The sequence below is a fragment of the Hyaena hyaena genome, unplaced genomic scaffold (genome assembly GCF_003009895.1).
Source record: "Hyaena hyaena isolate Hyena2069 unplaced genomic scaffold, ASM300989v1 scaffold_232, whole genome shotgun sequence".
NCBI classification, from domain to species: domain Eukaryota; kingdom Metazoa; phylum Chordata; class Mammalia; order Carnivora; family Hyaenidae; genus Hyaena; species Hyaena hyaena.
Genome location: NW_024080864.1, coordinates 2,391,452 through 2,414,746, shown reverse-complemented (window position 1 = coordinate 2,414,746; position 23,295 = coordinate 2,391,452). Strand labels below are relative to the sequence as shown.

The following is a 23,295-nucleotide window of genomic DNA, read 5'->3' as shown; positions in this document are numbered from 1 at the left end:
TATAATCAACTTGCATATTTTAAGTAATTCAGAGAGTTGTCCTATAATAATATGTTTATATAACTGTATCATCAAGCATTAACTGTGTACTGAATACAAGAACAGATGAACTGAATTGTATTTTTCATTGCAGCCAACACTGCTCATAATGGGAAAGTTAATGGCTTATGTTTTACAAGTGATGGGCTTCACCTCCTTACTGTTGGTACGGACAATCGAATGAGGCTCTGGAATAGTTCCAATGGAGAAAACACACTAGTAAGAGGTTTTAAGTATCTCCAACCTTTTGAATATAAATTTAGAAAACAGATCTGTGACATACACTTAGTGTTCTTATGTAGATTTAACTCTTTTCTTATCTCTGAATCACCGCTTTCTTTTTATATTTTTCCATTATGTGAACTAATAACACCCTATCACACTCCCACTGTGCATAATGGGAGTATTCCATATCTCTCAGGTGTGTTGGAGAAGAAAAGATTGAAAACAAGTGATATAAATTAAACTTATAAGTAAAATAGTCAAATTTTATACTATATATGAGCTGTAAACAGAGTCTAAAATGAATGTTATAGTACCAGAACATTTAGTACTTTAATATTAGAATAAATATGTTTTCAATATGCTAGATTCTTAATTGGTATTTAATTTCTAACAGTCTTTTAAATTTATGTTATGGGTCTTAACGAGGTATACCTGTGGTTTATTAACTTTCAGAATAAGCTAATAAATTTGTAATTTGGTGGTAATAGTAATAGCCAATATTTATTAAGAGCTTATATGTCAGATATAGTACTAATAAAAGTTAACATTTAAGGGGCGCCTGGGTGGCTTAGTCAGTTAAGCGTCTGACTTTCACTTAGGTCATGATCTCGCGGTTCGTGTGTTCGAGCCCCACCTCAGGCTCTGTGCTGACTGCCGTCTCAGAGCCTGGAGCCTATTTCAGAGTCTGTATCTCCCTCTCTCTCTGACCCTCCCCTGTTCACACTGTCTCTCTGTCTCTCTCTCTCTCTCTCTCTCCTAGAAAACAAAAAAAGTTAACATTTAATATATGTGCTAAAGCATATACAGTTTTACTTAATCATCACATCAATATTATGAAAGGAATTACTGTTATAATTCCATTTTACACATAAGAAAATGAGACATAAATGGATACATAACTAGTGTGAATTAAAACAGCTGAAAAGCAACTGAACTTGACTCTAGATTCCACTCTTACTTCAACAATGAATTACCAAACCCCTTAAAACACTTATTTAATGCTTTAAGGTAGGTATTGATATTAATCATATTCCTTTCTCCCTTTTTTTTTTTAATTTTGAGGTCATTTATTAATTTAAGTAATCTTTACACCCAACATGGGGCTCAAACTCATGACCCCAAGATCAAGAATCACATGCTCTTCCAACTGAGCCAACCAAGTGCCCCATTTCATATTTCTTTCTTTTTTTTTTCTTTTATAGTTTATTATCAAGTTGATTTCCATATAGCACCCAGTGCTCATCCCAAATTTCTTTCCTTAATAATCCTTTCTAGCTAATTCCCTTTCCGATACTCTAAGTACCACTGTTATTATTATAATTTAACAATAAGGTCAAAACTGCTTATACTAGATTACTAGATTGCTAATCTCTCACGTACTTCAGGAAGTGCTTCTGCTTCTCCATCATATCTCAGACTAGAAACTCAGGCATTTCAAAGTTTGACTTAAAATCTTCCATTCATTATACTGGTACCATGTTTCTAATCAGGTCATACCTTTCTTTTCTCAATTTATTTGTTTAATAAATATTAAGCACTTATTTACCAGGCAGTATTATACAGCAGCAGACAAAACAGAGGAAAGTCCTATCCTCAAGGAACTTAAAATCTAAGGAGAGGAAGAGAAACATGCAACTATCCCTCAATAAATAGATGGATGGATAAAATATACTTTAGGTGTAGCAAGTGCTATGTAGAAAAGCAAGGCGAGGAAAGTAGCATAGAAAATATTGGGAGGTTGGAGTTGTAGTTTTACATAGGGCAGTCAGGGTTTGTCTCACTCAGAAGATGATGACATTTGGCCTGAAGGAAATGAAGGAGTGAGCCATCAGATAACTGGGATGGAGAGCATTCCAGGCTGGGGAAGGAAAAAAAATACAAAGACTGTGAAGCATAAGTATGCTTGGGATACCCAGGGAACATCTAAGAAGCTCTTGTACTGAAATAGAGGAAGCAAGGGGGAGTAGAATAGGAGATGAGGAACAGAAGAAATAGGTACCAGAGGATATAGACTTGTTGGCCTTTGTAAGGGCTTAGGCTTTTTCTCTGGGCAAAATGGAAAGCCATTAAAAAGCCTTTGAGTGAAGTGACAGGGTCACTTTGGAAAGGTAGGTTGGCATATGCATCAATGGTGAATGTGATAAGTATAAATGGTATTGAGTGTGTGTATATGTATATATATATATATTAGCATATATATATTATATATATTAGTTAATGTGACTTTATTCCATTTTTCTCTCCTTGAAGATGATACTCATACCTTATGGGTTTTTGCCAGAAAGTCCATTTCATGAATAGTGTGTTTAGAATGTCATACATTTTAAAATTGACTTGATCTAAGTAAAAGATGACTCACCTTCGGAGGACAACTGGGGACATTGGGGACATTGGTGCCAGGAAAAGTAATTCTCAGGGGAAACACTGGTTTTAAATATTTAAAGTGCTGTCCAACAGAACTGGAAACCAAGTCCAGTCCTGCTATTTAGTAACTTGGGACATTAGTCAGTTTACTTAAGGTGACATTATAAAGGACTGTGGTCAGAGTTTCAGGGTCTCCATCTTGTAGAGAAAGGTTATTATGTACCTAAACAGTAATTTTAAGGATACTGGAAGAATGTCAAAAAGTAGTACTATAACTGTTAAATAGTAGGTATACCATAAATAACTATATTTTTGTATGATGTTGCCTTATTAGGACCTTTCTTAGTTTTTAAAACATATGTATAGATTGTGTCCATTAGCAACCACAGAATTTGAACAATTGACTGACTTTGATGGTACTCTTAACAGTATAACCTCCTTTCCCATTTTATGCTTCTCTTTATGTTTTTTCATGTATGCATATTATTTTTTAGTCAGTTAACATAGAATACAATACTGATTTCAGGAGTAGAATTCGATAATTCATCACTTACATACAACACCCAGTGCTCATCTTAACAAGTCCCCTTTTTAGTACCCATCACCCATCTAATCCATCTCCCACTCATCTCCCTCCATCAACCCTGACTTTGTTCTCAATTGTTAAGAGTCTCTTATGGTTTGTTTCCCTCTCTCCTCTTCCTCCCCCTCTCCTCATATCTATTTTGTTTCTTGAGTTCCACATATGAGTGAAATTATATGGTATTTGTCTTTTTCTGACTGACTTATCTCGCTTAGCATAATACATTCTAGCTCCATCTGTGTCATTGCAAATGTCAAGATTTCATTCTTTTTGATGGCTGAATAATATTCCAGTAATATTCCAGTGTGTGTGTGTGTGTGTACCACATCTTTATCCATTCATCAGTCGATGGACATTTGGGCTCTCTCCATAGTTAGGCTATTGTTGGTAATCCTGCTGTAAACATTGGAGTGCTTGTACCCATTTGAATCTGTATTTTTTATCCTTTGGGAAAATCTTTATGTGTTTTCTTATGCTTCCCTTTTGCTCTTAAGAGGGACTCATCTTTTACATCTCCATTATCCTTTTGCTCTTCAGTAGATACTTCTAAATCTTAGAAATAAATATCAAGAAAAAAGACATAAGTTAAATAAGAAAAATTTAATCATATTTTAACCTTAAGGTTGTAAATATGTTTGTTTTCTTCAGAAAATTCTGAGCTTATTTTTTATTTTTTTACTTTAATTTTTTAAAGTTTATTTATTTTAAGAGAGAGAGCAGGAGAGGGGCAGAAAGAGAGAGGAAGAGAGAGAATACCAAGCAGGTTCCACACTGTCAGCATGGAGCCCAATCCAGGGCTCAAACTCAAAAACTGTAAGACCTGAGCCAAAGTCAAGTGTCGGAAACTTAACTGACTGAGCCACAGCAGTGGCCCTGAAACTTAAGTTTTAATGTTGTCTTTGAGTAATTTTCTTTACTTTTGATCTGGGAATTAGATATTCTGCCTCTTCAGAGACACTTCTCTTCCTCTTCCCCATTCTGACTAAAGGTTCTGGACCTACCTCAATAGCTTTTGCTGCTTTTGTTTTGTAATGTGGTATATAAAAATAATTGTCACATTTTGCAAACACTTTTTCAGTCTAGCTGTGAGTAACATTTCTGGGAAATAATTCTTGTGATAAATTATAAGCAGTATTAAATGTATAAGGATTCTGAGAAAGTCAAGAAATTTTTACTTGGAATATTAAAAAAATAAAATTTAATTTAAAAAGATAGAAGCACCTGGGTAGCTCAGTCGGTTAAGCATCCAACTTCGGCTCAGGTCATGATCTCATTGTTCATGGGTTTAAGCCCTGCGTCAGGCTCTGTGCTGACAGTGCAGAGCCGGGAGCCTGCTTTAGAATCTGTGTCTCTGTCTCTCTCTGCTCCCTCCCACTCCTGCTCTCTGTCTCTCAAAACTAAATAAACATTGAAAAAAAATTTTTTTTAATTTTAAAAAGATATATATATATGTCTAGTAGATGTATTATTACTTATATCTTCTGTACATACAATTGTGAACCTATATTTAATTAAAGGTTAATTTCTTATTTTTTTAATAAAAATGAGATTAAAAATAGAAATTCTCATGTTTTCTTCTCATACCTTAATGGATTATTTTGCAGGCTTCTTGAGGTGTGTGAACTTTACTCTGGAAACCATTGCCTTAGAGAACATAACAAGTACTTGCAGGGAAAATTTACAGAGAAACAGCTTTTGGCACAATAAAAGAACAAAAAATTTATAGTAGCCATTCCAGTGTTGACTGTTTTAATTACTGGTACTATCATTCACTATTACCAGTGTCTGAAACTGGGACTCTATCACTTATTCTACCCTGTCCCTTATCCCACCTATTAAATCTATTAGACATCCCCTTAATTCTTCCTTTTTTTTCCCCCCTCATGTCTGTCTTCTCTTCCTGCCTCACTCTGAGCCCTTGTGATTACTCCATTTAATTACTCTAATATTCTAACTTGTCCCAAATTTCTCTCCCAGTGGAAGTCTTTCATTGTTTCCTTGATACTTAAAGGTTATTAAAACCGAATGTTTTCGCCTCTTGTGCAAAAGCCTTCATAAGTTGTATCTGCTAACTTACCAGCTTTATGTCTTGCCACTTTCCCATTTTTTCTTTGTCCATACTGAACTCCTCGCAGGTCTTGAAAAATACCTTGTTCTCTTGCTCTTCCATTCTGCTGCACAAATGCCAGCCTTTCCTTTGGAATACTCCTCTCCTTCCTGTCCTAGCTGCTTCTCAGCTTTCAGGGTTCATCTCAGGCACAACCTCTCTTCAACTCCTTTAGTCTAGCTTAGATGCCTCCAAGTACCCAGTGCTCACTTGTATTAGAATGCACTGTGATCATTACTTCATGGAATGAAGGAAAAGTAATTTACAACAATGTGGCATAGCGTTTTTTGATTAGTGTAGTTTAGATTCACTTTCTGATTCATTTGCTGGCCCAAAGACCTTGATCAAAATACTTAACCTTTCTAAATGTTTCTTTCTGTGTAATAATGCTGACTATCTCATAGTATTGTTTTGAGTATGATGTGAAATAACACATGTAAAACATTTAGCACATTATCTGATATTTACAGCAAATGTTGACATTCACTAATGTTACCTATCATGATTATGCTGATCATTGTTTAATAAAAAAAATGAGCTGTCTTGTGATGGAATCTCTGTCACTGTGGGTACTCATTTAGTGACTAGATGTATACGTTTCCTGGAACAATAAAAGGAATTCATAAGATAGGGAATTGGATTTGCTATCATCCTGTCCAAAGTCCCATATCATCCTCCCCTATCAAAATCTTTTCAAAGCCTGTATGTATCACCTTTAACACATCGTAGCCAAAAGTAGCCTCTTCCTTTACAGTACTTTCATAATAATGTACGTCATGCTGTTTATCAAACATTGCTTTTTATAGTAAGCATACATAGTAAAAAAATGGGAATCTTAGACAATCACCTAGTATAATGTATGACACATACATGACCATAGTAAGCAATAGTGAATGACATATTCCTCCTTTCCTTAGCCTGTTACTAGAACTTTATTCCACAGGTACTGAAAAGGAACTGATAATTTTTAGTCCACAAGTGATTTGACCATGGCAGTGATTTACAAAGATTAATCGGATAGTAAGTTGCAGAATGGTTTGGAATGGGATGCCTAAGGACAAAGACATGTCAGAGAGCTGGTTCAATCTTTGTACCTCATCCAACACTTCCCAGTTCATATTTGAGAAGGAATATAGTTAGGTCCTCTGATGAATGTGAGTAAGGTCTTCACAGTCTAGCAGTTCAAAATTTTATTACCAGGAACAGAGAGTTTCTAGTTGAGAAGATGTGTGGTTTTTCACCCACACTCCTTCCTATATGTGCAACTATTCGTAGAATGACACTATATTCTACAAACAGTTGCACCTATAGGATCAAAAGATGCAAATGAGAGAATGTTATACCTTTAAATATATATAGGAATTAATAAATCTAGGGACTTACTATACCTTTATGTTCTAGGTGCTCTCATATGCATTATTTCATCTGGTTTTTCACAGTAACTCTGGCAAATGATGTTATTTCTATTTAACAGATTAGAATTTGGAGACTGAATCATTTTCATTATTCATAATGGGCAAAAATAAAAAGAGAAAAAGAAAAGGAGGGGGTAATTGAGTGGGTTTCTACAACCCAAGTCTATAGACTATAAGTTTAATATTCTAATGTTTCATTCTGCCACTGCTGAGGTGAGAATTGCTAAATGCATATGCTCATCTCCATCACATGTGAACCTGAAGGGTGGGTAAGGCAAGTGCATCCACACATTATCAGCATATGTCCAGTTGGGCCTCAGTATTTTTTAATATAGAAGTTTACAAAAAAAAAAAAAAAAAAAAGGAGTTTACACACATTCTCTGTCTCTCTCTCTCTGTCCCCCCTCCTCTCTCCCTCCCTTCCTTTCTCCCTCCCTCTCTCTCTCCCCACTAGCCTTTCTAAAAAGAGAAAAAGGTAAATTACTATCTGTCTAAATTCTAGTATTAGCAATAGGAAAGGGAGACACAGGTGATCTTCATGCTCATTACTCTGAAATGATTAGCAGTTTTATACCTACCCTAAACTGCTAAATCTAAATTATCAGCAGGAAGTAAACCTGACCTTCAACTTCTTTAGCCCAAAGCTTCTTAGACTTTGATGAGCCTGTAGGTCACCCAGGGATCTTGCTAACATGAAGATTGTAGTTCACTAGACTTGAGAGAGGACCTGCAAGTTTGCTTTTCTAACTGCTGAGGATACCTATGTTGTTGGGTTTGCACCTTTGCCATACAGATGCCGAATTTTTGTTTTTGTCCCAAACACAAAATTATTTACGTAAAATTGCAGTTGTATACACACTATTTGTGTTCTGTGCTTTTTTTATACTTCAGTTTTATCCTTACTTCCTGCATAATTTTCATAATTATGTTACTGCAGTTACTATATAAACTGCAGAGTTGTCATAACATTATTAGGAATTTACATTTATGTTTAGTTATTCTGCCATTCTAGATAATGCTGCATTGAATTCCTCTGTGCATATAGGTTTTTGCTGTTTAATTATTTCCTTAAGATAAATTCCCATAAGTAGTTACTTGGTCAAGGGGTAAGAATATCTTTCTTATTTAATGGGTACAGAACTTCAGTTTTGCAGGATAAAAGAGTTCTAGAGATTGATGATGATGAAGGCTGCACAAGAATGTGAATGTAATGTCACTTAACTGTACACTTAAACATGGTTGAGATGACCTATTTTATGCTGTGTGTACTTTACAACAATTAAAAATGTTTTTAAAATAAGGCCACCTGGGTGGCTCAGTCAGTTAAGTGTGAGACTTGGGCTCAGGTCATGATCTCATGGTTTGTGGGTTTAAGCCCTGCATTGGGCCTTCTGTCTATTAATACAGAGCCTGCTTTGGATCCTGTGTCTCCCTCTTTCTCTGCCCCTTCCCTGCTTGCTTGCTCTCTCTGTCTCTCTCTCTCTCAAAAATAAATAAAACATTACAAAATGTTTTAAGATAAAAAGGTGATTCCCCACCCCACCCCCATAAAGAACATCTTTGTGTTTTGTTACATAATACATCATTTGGCCTTTTAGAAGGAATAGCCTCATTTCAGTGCCACCAACATGTTTATTTCACCTGTAACAGTACACAGTATTTCATGGTTTATTTTTTTTAATTTTTTTAAATGTTTATTTTTTGTTTGTGAGAGAGAGACACACAGAGCGTGAGCAGGGGAGTGGCAGAGAGAGAGGGATACACAGAATCTGAAGCAGGCTCTGGGCTCTGAGCTGTCAGCCCGACATGGGGCTCGAACTCATGGACCGCGAGATCATGACCTGAGCCAAAATCAGACGCTCAACCAACTGAGTCACCCATGCACCCCTGTTTCATGATTTCTTGAATATTTGCTATATGGTCTAAAATGATTATTCAAGGTTGCCTTAATTTTCCTTTTATTTCTGTTCTGGCTTAAATGTGAATATTTGCTTTTGTGGGGTTTTTTTTACTATTTGTATTTTCCTCTTATGTGAAATGTACATTTATGTCATTGGCCCTTGTTTCTATTAGGACATTGATTTAATACAGCCCTTTCTATGGCATGTTATAATATTTTAAGTAAATATTTCTTCTACTCTTTGTTGTCTTTTTAATTCAGATTTAAGAAATGGGTAATGCTATGATTTTACATCCTACAGGTAAACTATGGAAAAGTTTGTAATGACAGTAGAAAAGCATTGAAATTCACTGTCTCCGACGGCTGCAGTTCAGAATTTGTTTTTGTGCCATATGGTAGCACCATTGCTGTTTATACAATTTACTCAGGAGAGCAGATAACTATGCTTAAGGGACATTATAAAAGTGTTGACTGCTGCGTATTTCAGTCTCATTTCCAGGTAAGAATGATACTTAAGGGAATTTAAAATGTTCACTTAGCTAGTTTGCCAGGCTACTTGTGTATAAAAGAGTAAACAGTGATTTAAGTCTGAGGAATTACACTTTTAATCCACGTTTCAGCTAGGGTTTATTTAATATAGGATAATATAGTATAGAGTTTTAGATAGTATAGGATATTTGTATGAGTATAATCCTGTGCAACTTGACTGAAACAAGTCCTTTCTTCTGCATATGGGTTCCATTTATTTAGCAAATGAAAATCTCTAGCAAATTAAAATAATGTCTTCCAGTCAGTATTTTGGGAAAAGCTGGAATACACTCTCTCAAAATATACTTTTTGTATCTTGATTTATATATATGTGAGTCTGTCTCAGATTTTCTGTTTTATTTTCTGCCTGGGGCTAATCAGATTACTTTTGAGTTGATGCAATTTACATAATTTCTTAAATACCTATGGCTTTTGCGTGCTTAACATTCTCACCTTTTTCTTTCATCTTACCAAAGTATCAGGTTATTTTTTTTTTTTCAGAGAATATTTGCACAAATTACCTCCTGCATTCCTTTATGACTCTCCAATTGAGCAAGAATATTGGTATTTTTCCCAATTTTGTAGGTAAAGAAAAGTGAGAATTAAATACTCATGAGAATTAAATACTGATAGAATGAAAATTATGGATTACTGGAGCTAGGAAGGACTTTATCACCTGGTAAAGCTCTTAATCATTTATTCATTACTTAATTTGTGTCTGACGCTACAGTAAGATACACAATGCTTATTTTTCAGCCAGCACAATCAGTATGCCAACAGCCATTATTAAAATATTCAAATACATATCTTACTGTTTGTTAAAGAGCTATTGCACCAAACACTCTTAAGTGACCTCTAGATTGCCCCCTTCTCTGAGGCTTCCTAGATCATACATCAGCCCAGCAACTAAGAGGGACCTTCAGGACCCTGCTCTCACTCTTTGGCTATTATCTCTTCTGATGGGTCCATATCCTGATGTTAAATATTTTTACTTTTTATTTTTTTTAGTTTTAATTTATATCAAAGTTAGCATATAGTACAATAATATTTTCAGAAATAGATTCCATTGATTCATCCCCAATATATAACACCCAGTGCTCATCCCAGCAAGTGTCTTCCTTAAAGCCCCTTACCCATTTAGCCCATCCCCACCACCCACAGCCCCTCCAGCAACCTCAATTTGTTCTCTGTATTTAAGAATCTCTTATGTTTTGTCCCACCCCCTGTTTTTATATTCTTTTTGCTTCCCTTCCCTTATGTTCATCTGTTTTATATCTTAAATTCCTCATATGAGTGAAGTCATATTTTACTCTGATTTATTTCACTTAGCATAATACCCTCTAGTTCCATACACATTGTTGCAAATGGCAAGATTTCATTCTTTTTGATTGCCGAGTAATACTCCATTGTGTGTGTGTGTGTGTGTGTGTGTGTGTGTGTGTGTATAAAATACTCCATTGTATATATATACCACGTCTTCTTTATCCATTCATTTGTGGATGGATATTCAGGCTTTTTCCATACTTTGGCTATTGTCATTAATGCTGCTATAATTAAGTTTTACTTCTGAGAGAAGACTAAAACACCAAACAAGTGACATGACTTGCTCCAACCTGCAAGTATTTATTCATAGAGCATGGTTAACTATTCAAAGAAATTCTTAGAATACTATACCACTGTTCTTGTGCAGGGTCAAATAAAGATACAGCCAAGATTTTAAAGCAGGTATCCTGACTATAAATTACTGCTTTCCACCAAATCAGAACTTCCTAATAGGTGTGCCTATCATGGAGTAAAAGTATGGCAAAATACTGATTCCTACCAGTTCCTGAAATAGCTGAGACAAGCCTGGGAACCTGGGGCAAGTTGCCTCCTGACTCATACCATTTCTCTATGAATTCAGATTTGAATCATTGCACCATATCAGAAGGCTTCCAACTCTTATCCTATTATATCTATTACGATTTTTGAAAAGGAAAATAATTAAAAGTCTCAAAAATAATATAGAATAATACATTGCATCCATTTAGCAGCAGAACTCTTTTCCAAATTAAATATTACACAGGATTTACTATCTGAAGACAAAATTGATATTTATAGTAATTCTATCAAATATAAAAATCTGACAAGCTATATCTAACATCAAAGTGGATAATGATAATAATGGATTATACCCACTGACAAAAATAGGAATCCACGAATCCATTCAGGTATAAGTAAGTAAACTAGTAAATTGGAAGTGTAATGAGGAGTGGGATATTTACATAGTCCCAAAATACCTCCCGGGAAAATATTAATTGCAGAGGTAAAATGTGTAATTTTACCTTGAAGAAGCCTGACATACATTACCTTAATTAAGTAATCAAAATTAATAACCCAGTTACATGATATTCCTTCTGTGATAGTCCTGGCAAAGATGGATCACCTGAATTTAATCATGAAACAAGAAAATGTGAATGACATTTTACAAAATAACTGGTGTGTATGTTCAAATTTGTCAAAGCCAGGACAGCCAAGGGGAGACTGAAGAACTATTCCAGATTGAAGTAGATTTAGGAGACATGACAGCAAGTGCAGCTTATGATTTTAATCTGGACCCTTTTGCTATAAAGGACATTTATTGAGACAACTGGTGAAACTTGAATGGAGTAGTAAGAATTAACAATGTAGTGATACTTCATTGTGAATTTTTTTATTTTGTTGGATGTATTGTAATTGTATAGGAGAATCTCCTTGTTCAAAAGGATATATATACTCAAGTGTTGAGGGTTGACAGGACTCATGTTGTCAGCTTAGTCTCACATGTTGAGTCTTTTTTTTTAAATCTAATTTCCCAAATGAACACCTGCACAATTATTTCCAAAATTACAGTATTTTAATTTTTTCCATTTAACTGGAGTCTTTATTAGCCATTGTTATTTAAATGCTATCTCTTATAAGCTCTCTTTCTTGAACATATACAGAATTTCCTTTATCTCCACCAGTGTAGCAGTACTTAACCACAAATTGCCTTGTAAGTTTATCTGACCACATTATCTTGGACATGTGTGTGTGTATATCTTGCCTTCTCAGGAAGTTAAATTGATGAAGGGCTCTGAACATTTGAAAATATCTTTGCATCATCCACAGTTAGTATAACTATATATTCTAGACTTAACAATGCTGTCTATAGAATTTTGCTCCCTTTGGGAAGTTTGATTACGTATAGCTATATGTAATTTACTTTTAATATTTAATATCTGTATTATTTCCTATAAATAACTTTATTATCTTATATTCTCTTTATCTAGAAACTTTCCTTTTTTTAAGAAAAATATTGTACCATGCTTCAAACAGTTTTTGAGATGAATAATAATAAATAATTGCGCAGCAGAGCGAGAAAAAGGTTTACTATTAGAAATGTTGTATAGATGGGCTAAGGTTTCTTCCATCACCCTGCCCTTTTTAAAATTTTTTCCAGGGTTACTTCCAAAAACAAATCAAAGCACACCTGGAGGAAGGCCCAAGAAATGTTTGTGTAGAAATACAGAAATAAATTTGTGTGGAAGAAAATCACTTAGTCATTCAGACTTTTACAACCACTTATCATTTTGCTGTTGTTTCTTTTTAGATCTTTCTCCATTACATAGCCTTTTTTTTTTTTTTAATTGACCTAGTGTCTTACATCTGTTTCTTTTTTCCTTGACACCATGATTCTTTGGTTTAAATCCTTTTTTCTGTTGATATTATTTTCCCATGTTATTAAATATTCTTAAAAAGCAGATATAATGGTTATATAATATCCCATCCTATGAATGCAACATAAATTTATATATAAACCATTACACTACTCTGGACAATTATTTCCATATTTTGTAATTTTAAATATAATGCTGCTGATATCCTTGAATTTCAGGCATGTCTTTGGCATGACTTCTTAGAAACGCATACACAAACTTATGACATGTATTGAGATTCTCTTACCCAAAAAGATCATGCCAATTTGTATGAGAGTATATTTCACTGCCCCATAGGAATGTTTTTAGTACTAGCAATATGACATTTTCCTTAAGTTCTTACTTTTTTTTAAATGTTTTTATTTATTTTTGAGTAAAAGAGAGAGAGAGCACAAGAAGGGGAGAGGCAGAGAGAGTAAGACACAGAATCTGAAGCAGGCTCCAGTGTTGGAGCTGTCAGTACAGAGCCCTACACAGGGCTCAAACTCGTGAACTGTGAGATCATGACCTGAGCCAAAGTTGGACGCTTAACCAGCTGAGCCACCCAGGCACCCCATTCTTTAAGTTCTTTTGGGGAAGGGAATGAACATTATTCAGGCATGTGTAAACAGCATATTCATAAAGACATTGACAGAGACTTCATCAGCCCAAGCTTCCCCGTATAAAATAAACTTCTCAATAAGCATGGCACATGGTTTTTAAAGCCCTTCTGTTGAACAGTAGCCAGTTAAGCAGCTAAATAGTGAGCTAAATATTTTTTCTGAACTTCTGGCCTATTAGCTAGAAATTCATATGGTTTCTTTATTGATGTCTTTATTAAAATTCATTTATTGACAGAGAAGGACAAACTCTTGATTCTATACTTTTTCTACTCTGATACCTAAAATAAATGGATACTCTGATTAATAAAAATCACTAGGTTGTTGAATCTTCTTGTGAAATTTTCACACTAGCAAGCTCTGACATATCCTAACAATATTTTAAAATACAGAACACGGCATTACTGCATCTTAAGTAAGCAAACAAAGGGCATCAGCTCAGTTTCTTTGGAGAGTAGAAATACAATTAATCTAATTGGTCTAATGTAAGAATTAATCCTTTAGATGGTGTAGTTCATTTCAGATTGGTACCAGCTTTAAACTGACCCACATGTTTCCTTTCTGTGTTATAGGAACTTTATAGTGGTAGCAGAGACTGCAATATACTTGCTTGGGTACCATCCTTATATGAACCCGTTCCTGGTGATGATGAGGTAAATCACATTTATACAAATTATACAGTGACTGCTAAATCATAAAGAAAATAATTTTATTAATTTACTTCCTATGAGAGACTTTGAAAGCATTTCTTCTGTTTTTAGAAAATAATTTGCCTGTTATAACACATTTGGAAAATCCAGAAAAATATTCAAAGAATGACACAAATTTCTAAAGTTGAATTACTATTAACAGTCTCATTTATTTTATTCTTGCTTTTTCATATCCATATGTGGTGTTTTAAACATGGTTAATAACTTGGACACACGACTTGGCATTCTACTTTACTCACTTAATAATAAGTCTTTTTTCTGTGTCATTAATAACTCTTTGTAAATTTGTTCTTAATAATATAGCATGCTTTCACCTGTATCTCACAATTTACTTAAATATTTACCTATTAGGAGACATTTCTTTTAATCATTATAAACAAATCAAGCTATATATCTGTTCATAGATTATCTATATTTCTGATTGCTTATTTGGATAAATTCCTAGACATAGATTTAATCTCTTGAGTTATCATATGTGACATTTTTAAGGCTCTTTATTCACTCTCAAATTTTACCAATTTACACTCCTACCAGCAGTCTGTTAGTTCCTATCTTAGAGCATAAATATGACCTATGACCATGGGAATAAAGAGCCTTAAAATGTGGTAGTTAGAGGTGCCTGGATGGTGCAGTCGATTAAGCATCCGTTTCTTGATCTTGGCTCAGGTCATGATCTCACAGTTCTTGAGTTGAATCTTCTCTGTGCTGATGGTGCGGAACCTGCTTGGGATTTTCTATCTTTCCTTCTCTCTGCCTCTCCCCCGCTTGTCTGCGCATGCTCTTTCTCTAAATAAATGAATAAACTTTTAAAAAATGCAGTAAGTAAACAAAGACGAATAGGACATGCTCTCTGGTCTTAACATATAGAGTAACTTAAAATACAGAGTAACCTCTGTATTTTTTTTACTTTGTATAATGCTGTCCAAAAGTGGTATCTTTCCCACCAAAAATTATTTTACTAAACTAAATAAAAATTATATTTATCTTAGTTTCTAGGATATTAAAAGTCAAATATCTAAAACAAATATAATTTTTTTAAGTTGGAAATATAAATAATGCAGTTAGAAACACCTTGAGTTAATCTTACCCAAGTCATAGTGTAAAAACAAAGCATCTTAAACAGAGATGAAAGTTATTGATAGAGTAAGTTTAAAATTCTAAAAACAGAGGCCCCTGGATGTCTCAGTTGTCTGAGCACCTGACTTCATCTTAGGTCATGATCTCACAGCTCGTGGGTTCAAGCCCAGTGTCAAGCTCTTGCTGACAGCTTAGAGCCTGGAGCCTTCTTCGGATTCTGTCTTCCTCTTTCTCTGCCCCTCCCCCACATGTGTTCGCTCGCTCTCTCTCTCAAAAATAAATAAACATAAAAGTTTTTAATTCTAAAAACATTTTTCATATATTTAGCTCCTTTATGAAAACATGACTGCCAAAACCACATGGAAATGAGTTTTTATGGGGATAGTTGAGGCCATTTAGCAGCTATTGAAAAAATATATTTCATACCTAAATTTGCAACTAGGGTTGTTTACTGCAGTAGAGAGCCTGTGAATTATTTTCTTTTGGCCCTAATCCAAATGAAAGAGAGGAAGAACAAAATGATGAATCTTCAAGCAGCTGGCTAAATGTTGTATGGATATTGTCCGATTTCATCACATGTCTAATTTGGTTTATTATGGCTTTGATTAGTTTTAGCGTACAGCTGCTTTTAAATGACTGGATATTCTTCTGTAGCAAGCTCAAAATGGCCAAATACTTTGGTTTAGCCATTAATTTTGCATTACTTAATTATTGTGTCCTGCTGTTTGGGAATTACTGTGTACATTAAATCTAAGTTAAAAACACTACAGGCTATGTTAGGAAGTATAACAATAATTTACCAAATGAAAACAATAAAAATAAATTAAAAGTAAATTTATGACTTATGCATAGAGAAAGGATATTAGAAGAAAACTAAATTGCTTAATTTATAAAGGTAGTCTTTGACTCTGGTGGTGTATTTATTTCTCATTACATAGCTGTAGCGATAGTTTGAACTCATCTAGAAGGAATTTTGTATATGGGAAATTAAACTGAAATAGAAAAGTAAAAGAGATGCATAAAAAACAAGTTACCCTTGGGGCGCATGGGTGGCTTAGTCGGTTAAGCGTCCGACTTTCGCTTAGGTCATGATCTCGCGGTTCGTGGGTTCGAGCCCCGCGTCAGGCTCTGTGCTGACTGCCAGCTCAGAGCCTGGAGCCTGTTTCAGAGTCTGTGTCTCCCTCTCTCTCTGACCCTCTCCTGTTCACACTGTCTCTCTCTATCCTAGAAATAAAATAAAAATATTAAAAAAAAAAAAAACAAGTTACCCTTATATTTGTTTTAGAACAATAAACCCTTGTCTTTTTAATTTTTTTTAAAAAATATTTATTGATTTTTAAGAGAGACACAGTGCCAGTGGGGGATGGGCAGAGAGAGAGAAGGAGACACAGAATCTGAAGCAGTGTCCAGGCTCTGAGCTGTCAGCACAGAGCCCAACACGGGGCTCGAACCCACAAACTGTGAGATCATGACCTGAGCTGAAGTCAGACGCTTAACCAAGTGAGCCACTCAGGAGCCCCAAACCTTGTCTTTTTAAATCTACTGCTTACACTCTTTAAGATAGCCATCATTCTCATAAAATGGTATGTGCTACGATTATTTTCACATAACTTTAGTTCAAAAGATTCCTGTAAATGTAGGTAGAAAATTATTGTGATCATGGTGCAGATCCCAGAAGTACATCTGTACCAGACCCTACTCCTCACATGTTTGCTATTTAACTCATATTTTAAAGTGTTTGTATCCCAGCTATCAAATAAATGATGCTGAAGTTTCCCAGAAGTGTGCAGTAACACACTTCAAAACAAAACACACACATACATACACACACACACTCCCTTAGTCTTCAGTTTAAGGCAAACTAATAATACAACTGGTAACTGGGTTTGAATCCCTGTCCTGCCATTTGTTATGGATCAGGGACAAGTTTATGATATCTCCAAATATCAGAATAATAATAATAATAGTAATAATCAGTAATAACAATAACTTACAATAAAATGTAATTTTGCTTCTCTTTTGAGTCTTCAAGAGAATTTAAATGTCTAATAGATTATATCTTGGGCTTCCATAGTAGAGTTAGGAGGCATGACCCAAATGTGGCTTATCCACGTAGGGACATCTTGGGGAGATGTCTAAGGCAGAGTTAAAAGCTTCTAAAGATAGAGTTTTAATTTTAATTCCAGTATAGTTAATATATAGTGTTATGTTAGTTTCAGGTGGACAATATAGTGATTGGGCAATTCTATATATTACTCAGTGCTCATCATGATAAATTTAATCCCCTTCACCTATTTCACCCATCCCTGCATCCACCTCTCTTCTGGTAACCATCAGTTTGTTCTCTATGTTAAGAGATAAACATCTTTAAGTAAACTCTTACTGAATAACCTAACTTAGTAGTTAAATTTAAACCTAGGAAAATAGGAACTTCAGTGAACATTTGTATGAAAAAATGAATGAACACACTTTAGTGTGGTGTAGTCATTGACTACAAATCAGTGGACTGCTGATAGATAGCTGAGGTTTGGTAATAGTTTTTTATCTGGACATTTAGGATATAATGGAATTTTGTTTATATAACTAAGTGATGATAGCCAAAATAAAATTTAATAATAATGGTGATAATAGCAAACATTAGGTTTAGTAATATAGCTTTAACAGCCATAAAGAATACTTAATTAATATGTCATTTTCCAACTATCCTGGCTGATACTTGGGGAATTTATTGGAAATGCGGTTTTTCTACTGTTATCATTGTTTAAATTAACAATGATTCTAACTTATCATATCAGAAAGGCGATGAACATGCTTAGACACAGGGTTTGCTCCTAACATAAAACATTGCTGTATGTTGTTCAAGGCACTCTCTCAGATAATTTAAGAGTAGCCTTGGTGCTAATACATTATTGGGTTTGGGGTCTCAACACATTTGTAGCAAATGTAAGAGCTGCAGAATAAGACACAAATCTGGTTCATAATGTGCAGATACTCAAATAAAAAATGAGATCTTCTTAAAGTCCTTGAGTCATCGCCCCAGAATAGGAAGGTTGCCATTCAAAAACTTTCCTCAGAGGGGCACCTGGGTGGCTCAGTCGGTTAAGCATCCGACTTCAGCTCAGGTCATGATCTCACTTTTCGTGGGTTCAAGCCCCGCGTCGGGCTTTGTGCTGACAGCCAGCTCAGAGCCAGGAGCCTGTTTCAGATTCTCTATCTCCCTCTCTCTCTGACCCTCCACTGCTCATGCTGTCTCTCTCCCTCTCTCTCTCTCAGAAATAAATAAAACATTAAAAAAAATTTCCTCAGAAAGTGAATTGATTTGAAATGTCACAGAAAACTAACATTCCCCTAGTTGCTGATTACTTTTGTTAGGTACAGCTCTAAAGTTGTAAGAATACTGTAATGTTTTGTTGTTTTATTTTTTTATATTTATTTTGAGAGAGAGTACGAGTGGAGAAGAGGCAGAGAAAGAGGGGGAGAGACAGAATCCCAAGCAGGTTCCACACTGTCAGAGCCCTACTCGGGGCTCAGTCTCACAAACCGTGAGCTCTTGATCTGAGCCAAAATCAAGAGTCAGACACTTAACCAACTGAGCCATCCAGGCACCCCTGTTTTGTTTTAAATAAACACCATCCAAATGCATATTATCTTTAAAAGAAATCTCCCTGGAAAGCCTATGTGCTAATGACAAACATGTTACCATTTTTAACACATTTTTCATGAACTTCTGAACTACTTTACCAGCTGTTTATTTTTTTTCTTAAATATTTTTATTTATTTCTAGGAGAGAGAGAAAGAGCACGAGCAGGGGAGGGTCAGAGAGAGAGGGAGATACAGACTCTGAAGTAGGCTCCAGGCTCTGAGCTGGCAGTCAGCACAGAGCCCAACGCGGGGCTCAAACCCATGAAACTGCCAGATCATGACCCAAGCGAAAGTCGGACGCTTAACCGACTAAGCCACCCAGGCGCCGCTTTACCAGCTGTTTAAAGAAATAAACTTCACTGCTTATAGCTCACATTAGTTTTTGGACCAAAGATGGTGTTAGTTAGTTTGATGAACATCTTTTCCTCCTTATATGGATATTTGCTTATTTATAAAGTCATGTCCATCCAAACAATAAAAAGTTGCCAATATTAATGTTTTGGCTTGTCCAGTCAGACTGTAGACCTGAGTGCATTTTTAGCCACATTTATGTTAATATGCTGCCTTCTCCACATAATTCCAGAGAGGTGCAGAAACGCCTTAAGCAATAGCAGCATCATGTTATATACATAAATGCATTTATGTATATGTTTGTGAGGTGACTGCTTTGAAGGAAACACAGATAATTTGGATAAATTCTGGCCTGTCTATTTAAAATGAAGTTACATTGCCTTACATTGCATGTGGGGTGTCTCTTACATTATTTCATTTTGAATTGACAATTATGTTGTTACTTTCAAAATAATGTAATTGCTTTTCATTTGATATATTCCATAACTACATTGTGAGCCTAAAATTATGAGGTAAGACAATCAAATTTTCCTTTCTTCTCCCCTTTTTTAGTCTACAACCAAATCACAATTAAATCCAGCATTTGAAGATGCGTGGAGCAGCAGTGATGAGGAAGGATGACCATCAATCCTGAGTACCTCTGTCTCTATTGATGAAACTTTTAAAATGGGACTGTTTTTTGTTGATATTGTTTTCTTCTTAACTCTCCAGTGACAGCTAAATTAGCCCTGAATTTGGGTGATTTTTCTCCCCTATATTTTAAAATGAGGTTATTATTTACATGAAATTCTGAAGCAGACTTTTATATGGCTTATTTTATCAAAACATGATCTCATTTGCTGTGGACTGGGGCAGCTCCTGGTGGTATAGTATTCCCTGTATACTGAATCCTCTCTATTGAGACAGGTCCTAGCAACCCACCGCCCACCCCCCACCCCACGCCTTCCCCCATGTGGGACCTTCAGCACACTGTGTAAACCATCAGATGCAGGGGCGCCTGGGTGGCTCAGTCGGTTAAGCGTCCAACTTCGGCTCAGGTCATGATCTTACAGTTTGTGGGTTCGAGCCCCACGTCTGTGCTGACAGCTCAGAGCCTGGAGCCTGTCTTCAGATCCTGTGTCTCCCTCTCTCTCTGACCCTCCCCTGCTCATGCTGTCTCTCTCTCTCTCTCAAAAATAAAACATTAAAAAATTTTTAAAAAGTAAAATAAACCATCAGATGCAGTCTCTTTCAGATGATGACCAAGTAGAGATTATCAGCACTGACTTTCTCCCACTAGCTGTACCATCACCTTGTGCATTTTCCCTTTCAAGGATGCTTTTACTTAGGGTGGTCCTATTTTATCGTCTACTCTTCTTGTGTAATAACCCACAAGATATTATCAAGAAGCTTATCTTAATCCCTTTCCTTCTCATTCTCTTCAGCAGACTAGGAAAGAAGGTTTTTATAGCGTGAATAACAAGTGTGCAAGTGTTGAGTTTTTTATTGTGTTAGGCCTCATATCAAACCCTTCTGGCCAAATGCTTTACATACATTTACTTTACAGTTGATTTTCTTAAGGCTTGACTATTATACTCTCATTTTCCCCCCTTGGTGAGGATGTCTGTGACCTTTGAGAATGCTATTAAAATTGGAATTTTGTTTTAATTTAAAAAGAAGTCTTCCTCTAAGCCACAAATAACTGTATTGCTTCTTTCTAGTTCTATAAATATACATGTTCATTGTAAATAATTCACATGACATTTGAATGGTCACCTGGAATCATATCACCCTAAGGTAACCACTACTAACACTTTGGTGGCCATTCTTGCATGCATCTTTTTATGACATAATTTTACATAACGCGATGTTTGGCAAGTTGTTGCTCTCATGGAATTTCCTCTCCTCCCACATGAGCACCTCTCTCCCCATCCCTGGCAACAGTCCACATTATTAACCAAGTCTGTGTATGTGTTCTTTCACATTACAATCCTATATGGACCTATATAGATGTAGATGAGAAAGTATTTTTATTTTGCAAAAATGGAATATATACAGTTCTGTCTTGATTTTTTTCTTCAGTCATAACCCGTAGAAATCATTTTCATTTGGTATAAATAAGCATGTTATTTATATTTTTGTTGTATTCTTTATACTCTGGCCTTTCGAGCCTTTATCCTGGTGACACTGCCCCCTCCCAAGACTAGCTAATTCCTAAGGATAACACAGGACTCCCCTGGGAGCCTGCCTTTCCTATACAAACTAGTCCAGAGTCCATATCCCCAATCCCCATATACCAAAGCAAGATTCTCCCTGCCCTAACTGACCCCAGGGCCACCCCTGTATGCCAGGGTCTACTGAAATTATTCAAACTATCCAACACTAAACTTAGTGTATCAACCCCACCTCACTCAGTCCTTCCCACAAAAAATCCAATACAGGGTTTGAACCATTCTCTGCCCTTTACTTTGCCCACCCCCCTTTTTCTTGGCTTACTAACTGCATCTGACAGTCAGTGGCCCCTTCCTGAAAGGCACCCCTGATTTTGGTGCACTTGCAGCTTGGTGGCTACTTCATTGTGTTGTTTTTTTGGTTGGATATTGCCCTGATTCCCCAACCTAAAGAGAGCTCTTGATGTACTTCCCCACATTGGTGGACCACCCAGAGTCCAGGACAGAAAGTTCCCTCCAAAGGGGATTAGGGGTTACCACCCTCTTAGTACCATGGGAGTTGAATTCACTGACTGGGTAGTATTGACCAGCACTGAGACCATGTGAGTCATGGAGATGAAAGTACCTGGTGTCTGGGACCTTCTCAGCTTCCTGCTGTCTCAAGTGAGTCATTCCTGAAGCCACTGAGGTGTAAGAGGTCCCATCTCTGTAATTCTATAAATCCGCACAGTTTAATGAAAAGGTAGAGGAAAGGAAAGCTCTTAAGAGCTGCTGCTTATTGGGGTACCTGGGTGGCTCAGTCAGTTAAGCATCTGACTTGGGCTCAGGTCATGATCTCACAGTCTGTGAATTTGAGCCCCGCGTTGGTCTCTGTGCTGACAGCTCAGAGCCTGGACCCTGCTTCGGATTCTGTGCCTCCCTCTCTCTCTGCACCTCCCTGGCTTGTGCTGTCTCTGTCTCAGGGTGGGGGGCGGGGGGAGGAATTGCTGCTGTTTATCAGCATGCAAAGGGCCTCATGCTCAAAACAAATAATGTTAAAGATGATGCCACCAATTGTTCCCCAAGATGTGGACTGTAGCTCCTCTAAGGTTGATTGGGACATCCTGGACAAGGGCCCTGTGGCTCACAACAGATGCCACTCAGGACCACTGGGAGCTTATCAGACAACATTTAAAGGATTTTAAAAAAGAAAAAAAGAAAATGTTTAGCTGCCTAGAAATACAAGTCCTTCTAAAAGATTCTGGTTTTTCAAAGGTGGGAATGTGAAGCAGGGACTGATTTTTCTGTGCACTGGGCCATCCCGAGAAAAAGTTGCCTAGAGGCACCTGGACCCTGCTTTTCCTCTTATCAGCTAGAAAAAGAAAGTGAAGACTGAACCTTCAGAGGGTAAAAGCCTGAAAAAGGGAGAAAACAAAGGAAAAATGACTGTCACTATAGGTAGTTACAAGCCCAGGGGAGAAAACAGGGACTCTCATTCTTAGATACTAGGTAAATACCAGTCTAGCAAACACATTGCTGGTCCTAGATTACCTACTGATTTAAAAACGAAAACAAGGGGTGCTTGGGTGGCTTATTCAGCTAAGCGTCTGGCTCTTGATTTCATTTCACATCATGATCTCATGGTTCGTGAGTTCAAGCCCCACTGTCAGCTCTATGCTGACAGTGCGGAGACTGCTTGGGATTCTATCTCTCTCTTTACCTCCTCTCCCCCACTCACTTGTGCATGCACTCTCTCTCAAAATAAATAAACTAAAGAAATATTTTTAAAAACATTTAACCGACTGAGCCACCCAGGAGCCACTCTCAAAATATTTTTAAAAACAAAAAAAGCAAGCCCTTAAATACAAGCAGAGAAAGTAAAAGGTACTTAAAATATTTATACGTATATC

General features: G+C 36.2%; 1 protein-coding gene across 2 annotated transcripts in view; it reads left to right on the top strand.

Moving 5' to 3' along the window:
- ERCC8 (ERCC excision repair 8, CSA ubiquitin ligase complex subunit) overlaps positions 1-20,312 on the top strand; it is a 53,286-nt gene extending 32,974 nt beyond the window's left edge. For both annotated transcript variants that reach the window (XM_039243829.1, XM_039243830.1), the window contains 4 exons: positions 134-258; positions 8,935-9,132; positions 14,049-14,129; positions 19,809-20,312. In XM_039243829.1, the coding sequence (XP_039099760.1) occupies positions 134-258; positions 8,935-9,132; positions 14,049-14,129; positions 19,809-19,877 (473 nt within the window). In that variant the 3' untranslated portion in view covers positions 19,878-20,312. The remainder of the gene's footprint in view (positions 1-133; positions 259-8,934; positions 9,133-14,048; positions 14,130-19,808) is intronic.
- Positions 20,313-23,295: the final 2,983 nt, after the last annotated feature.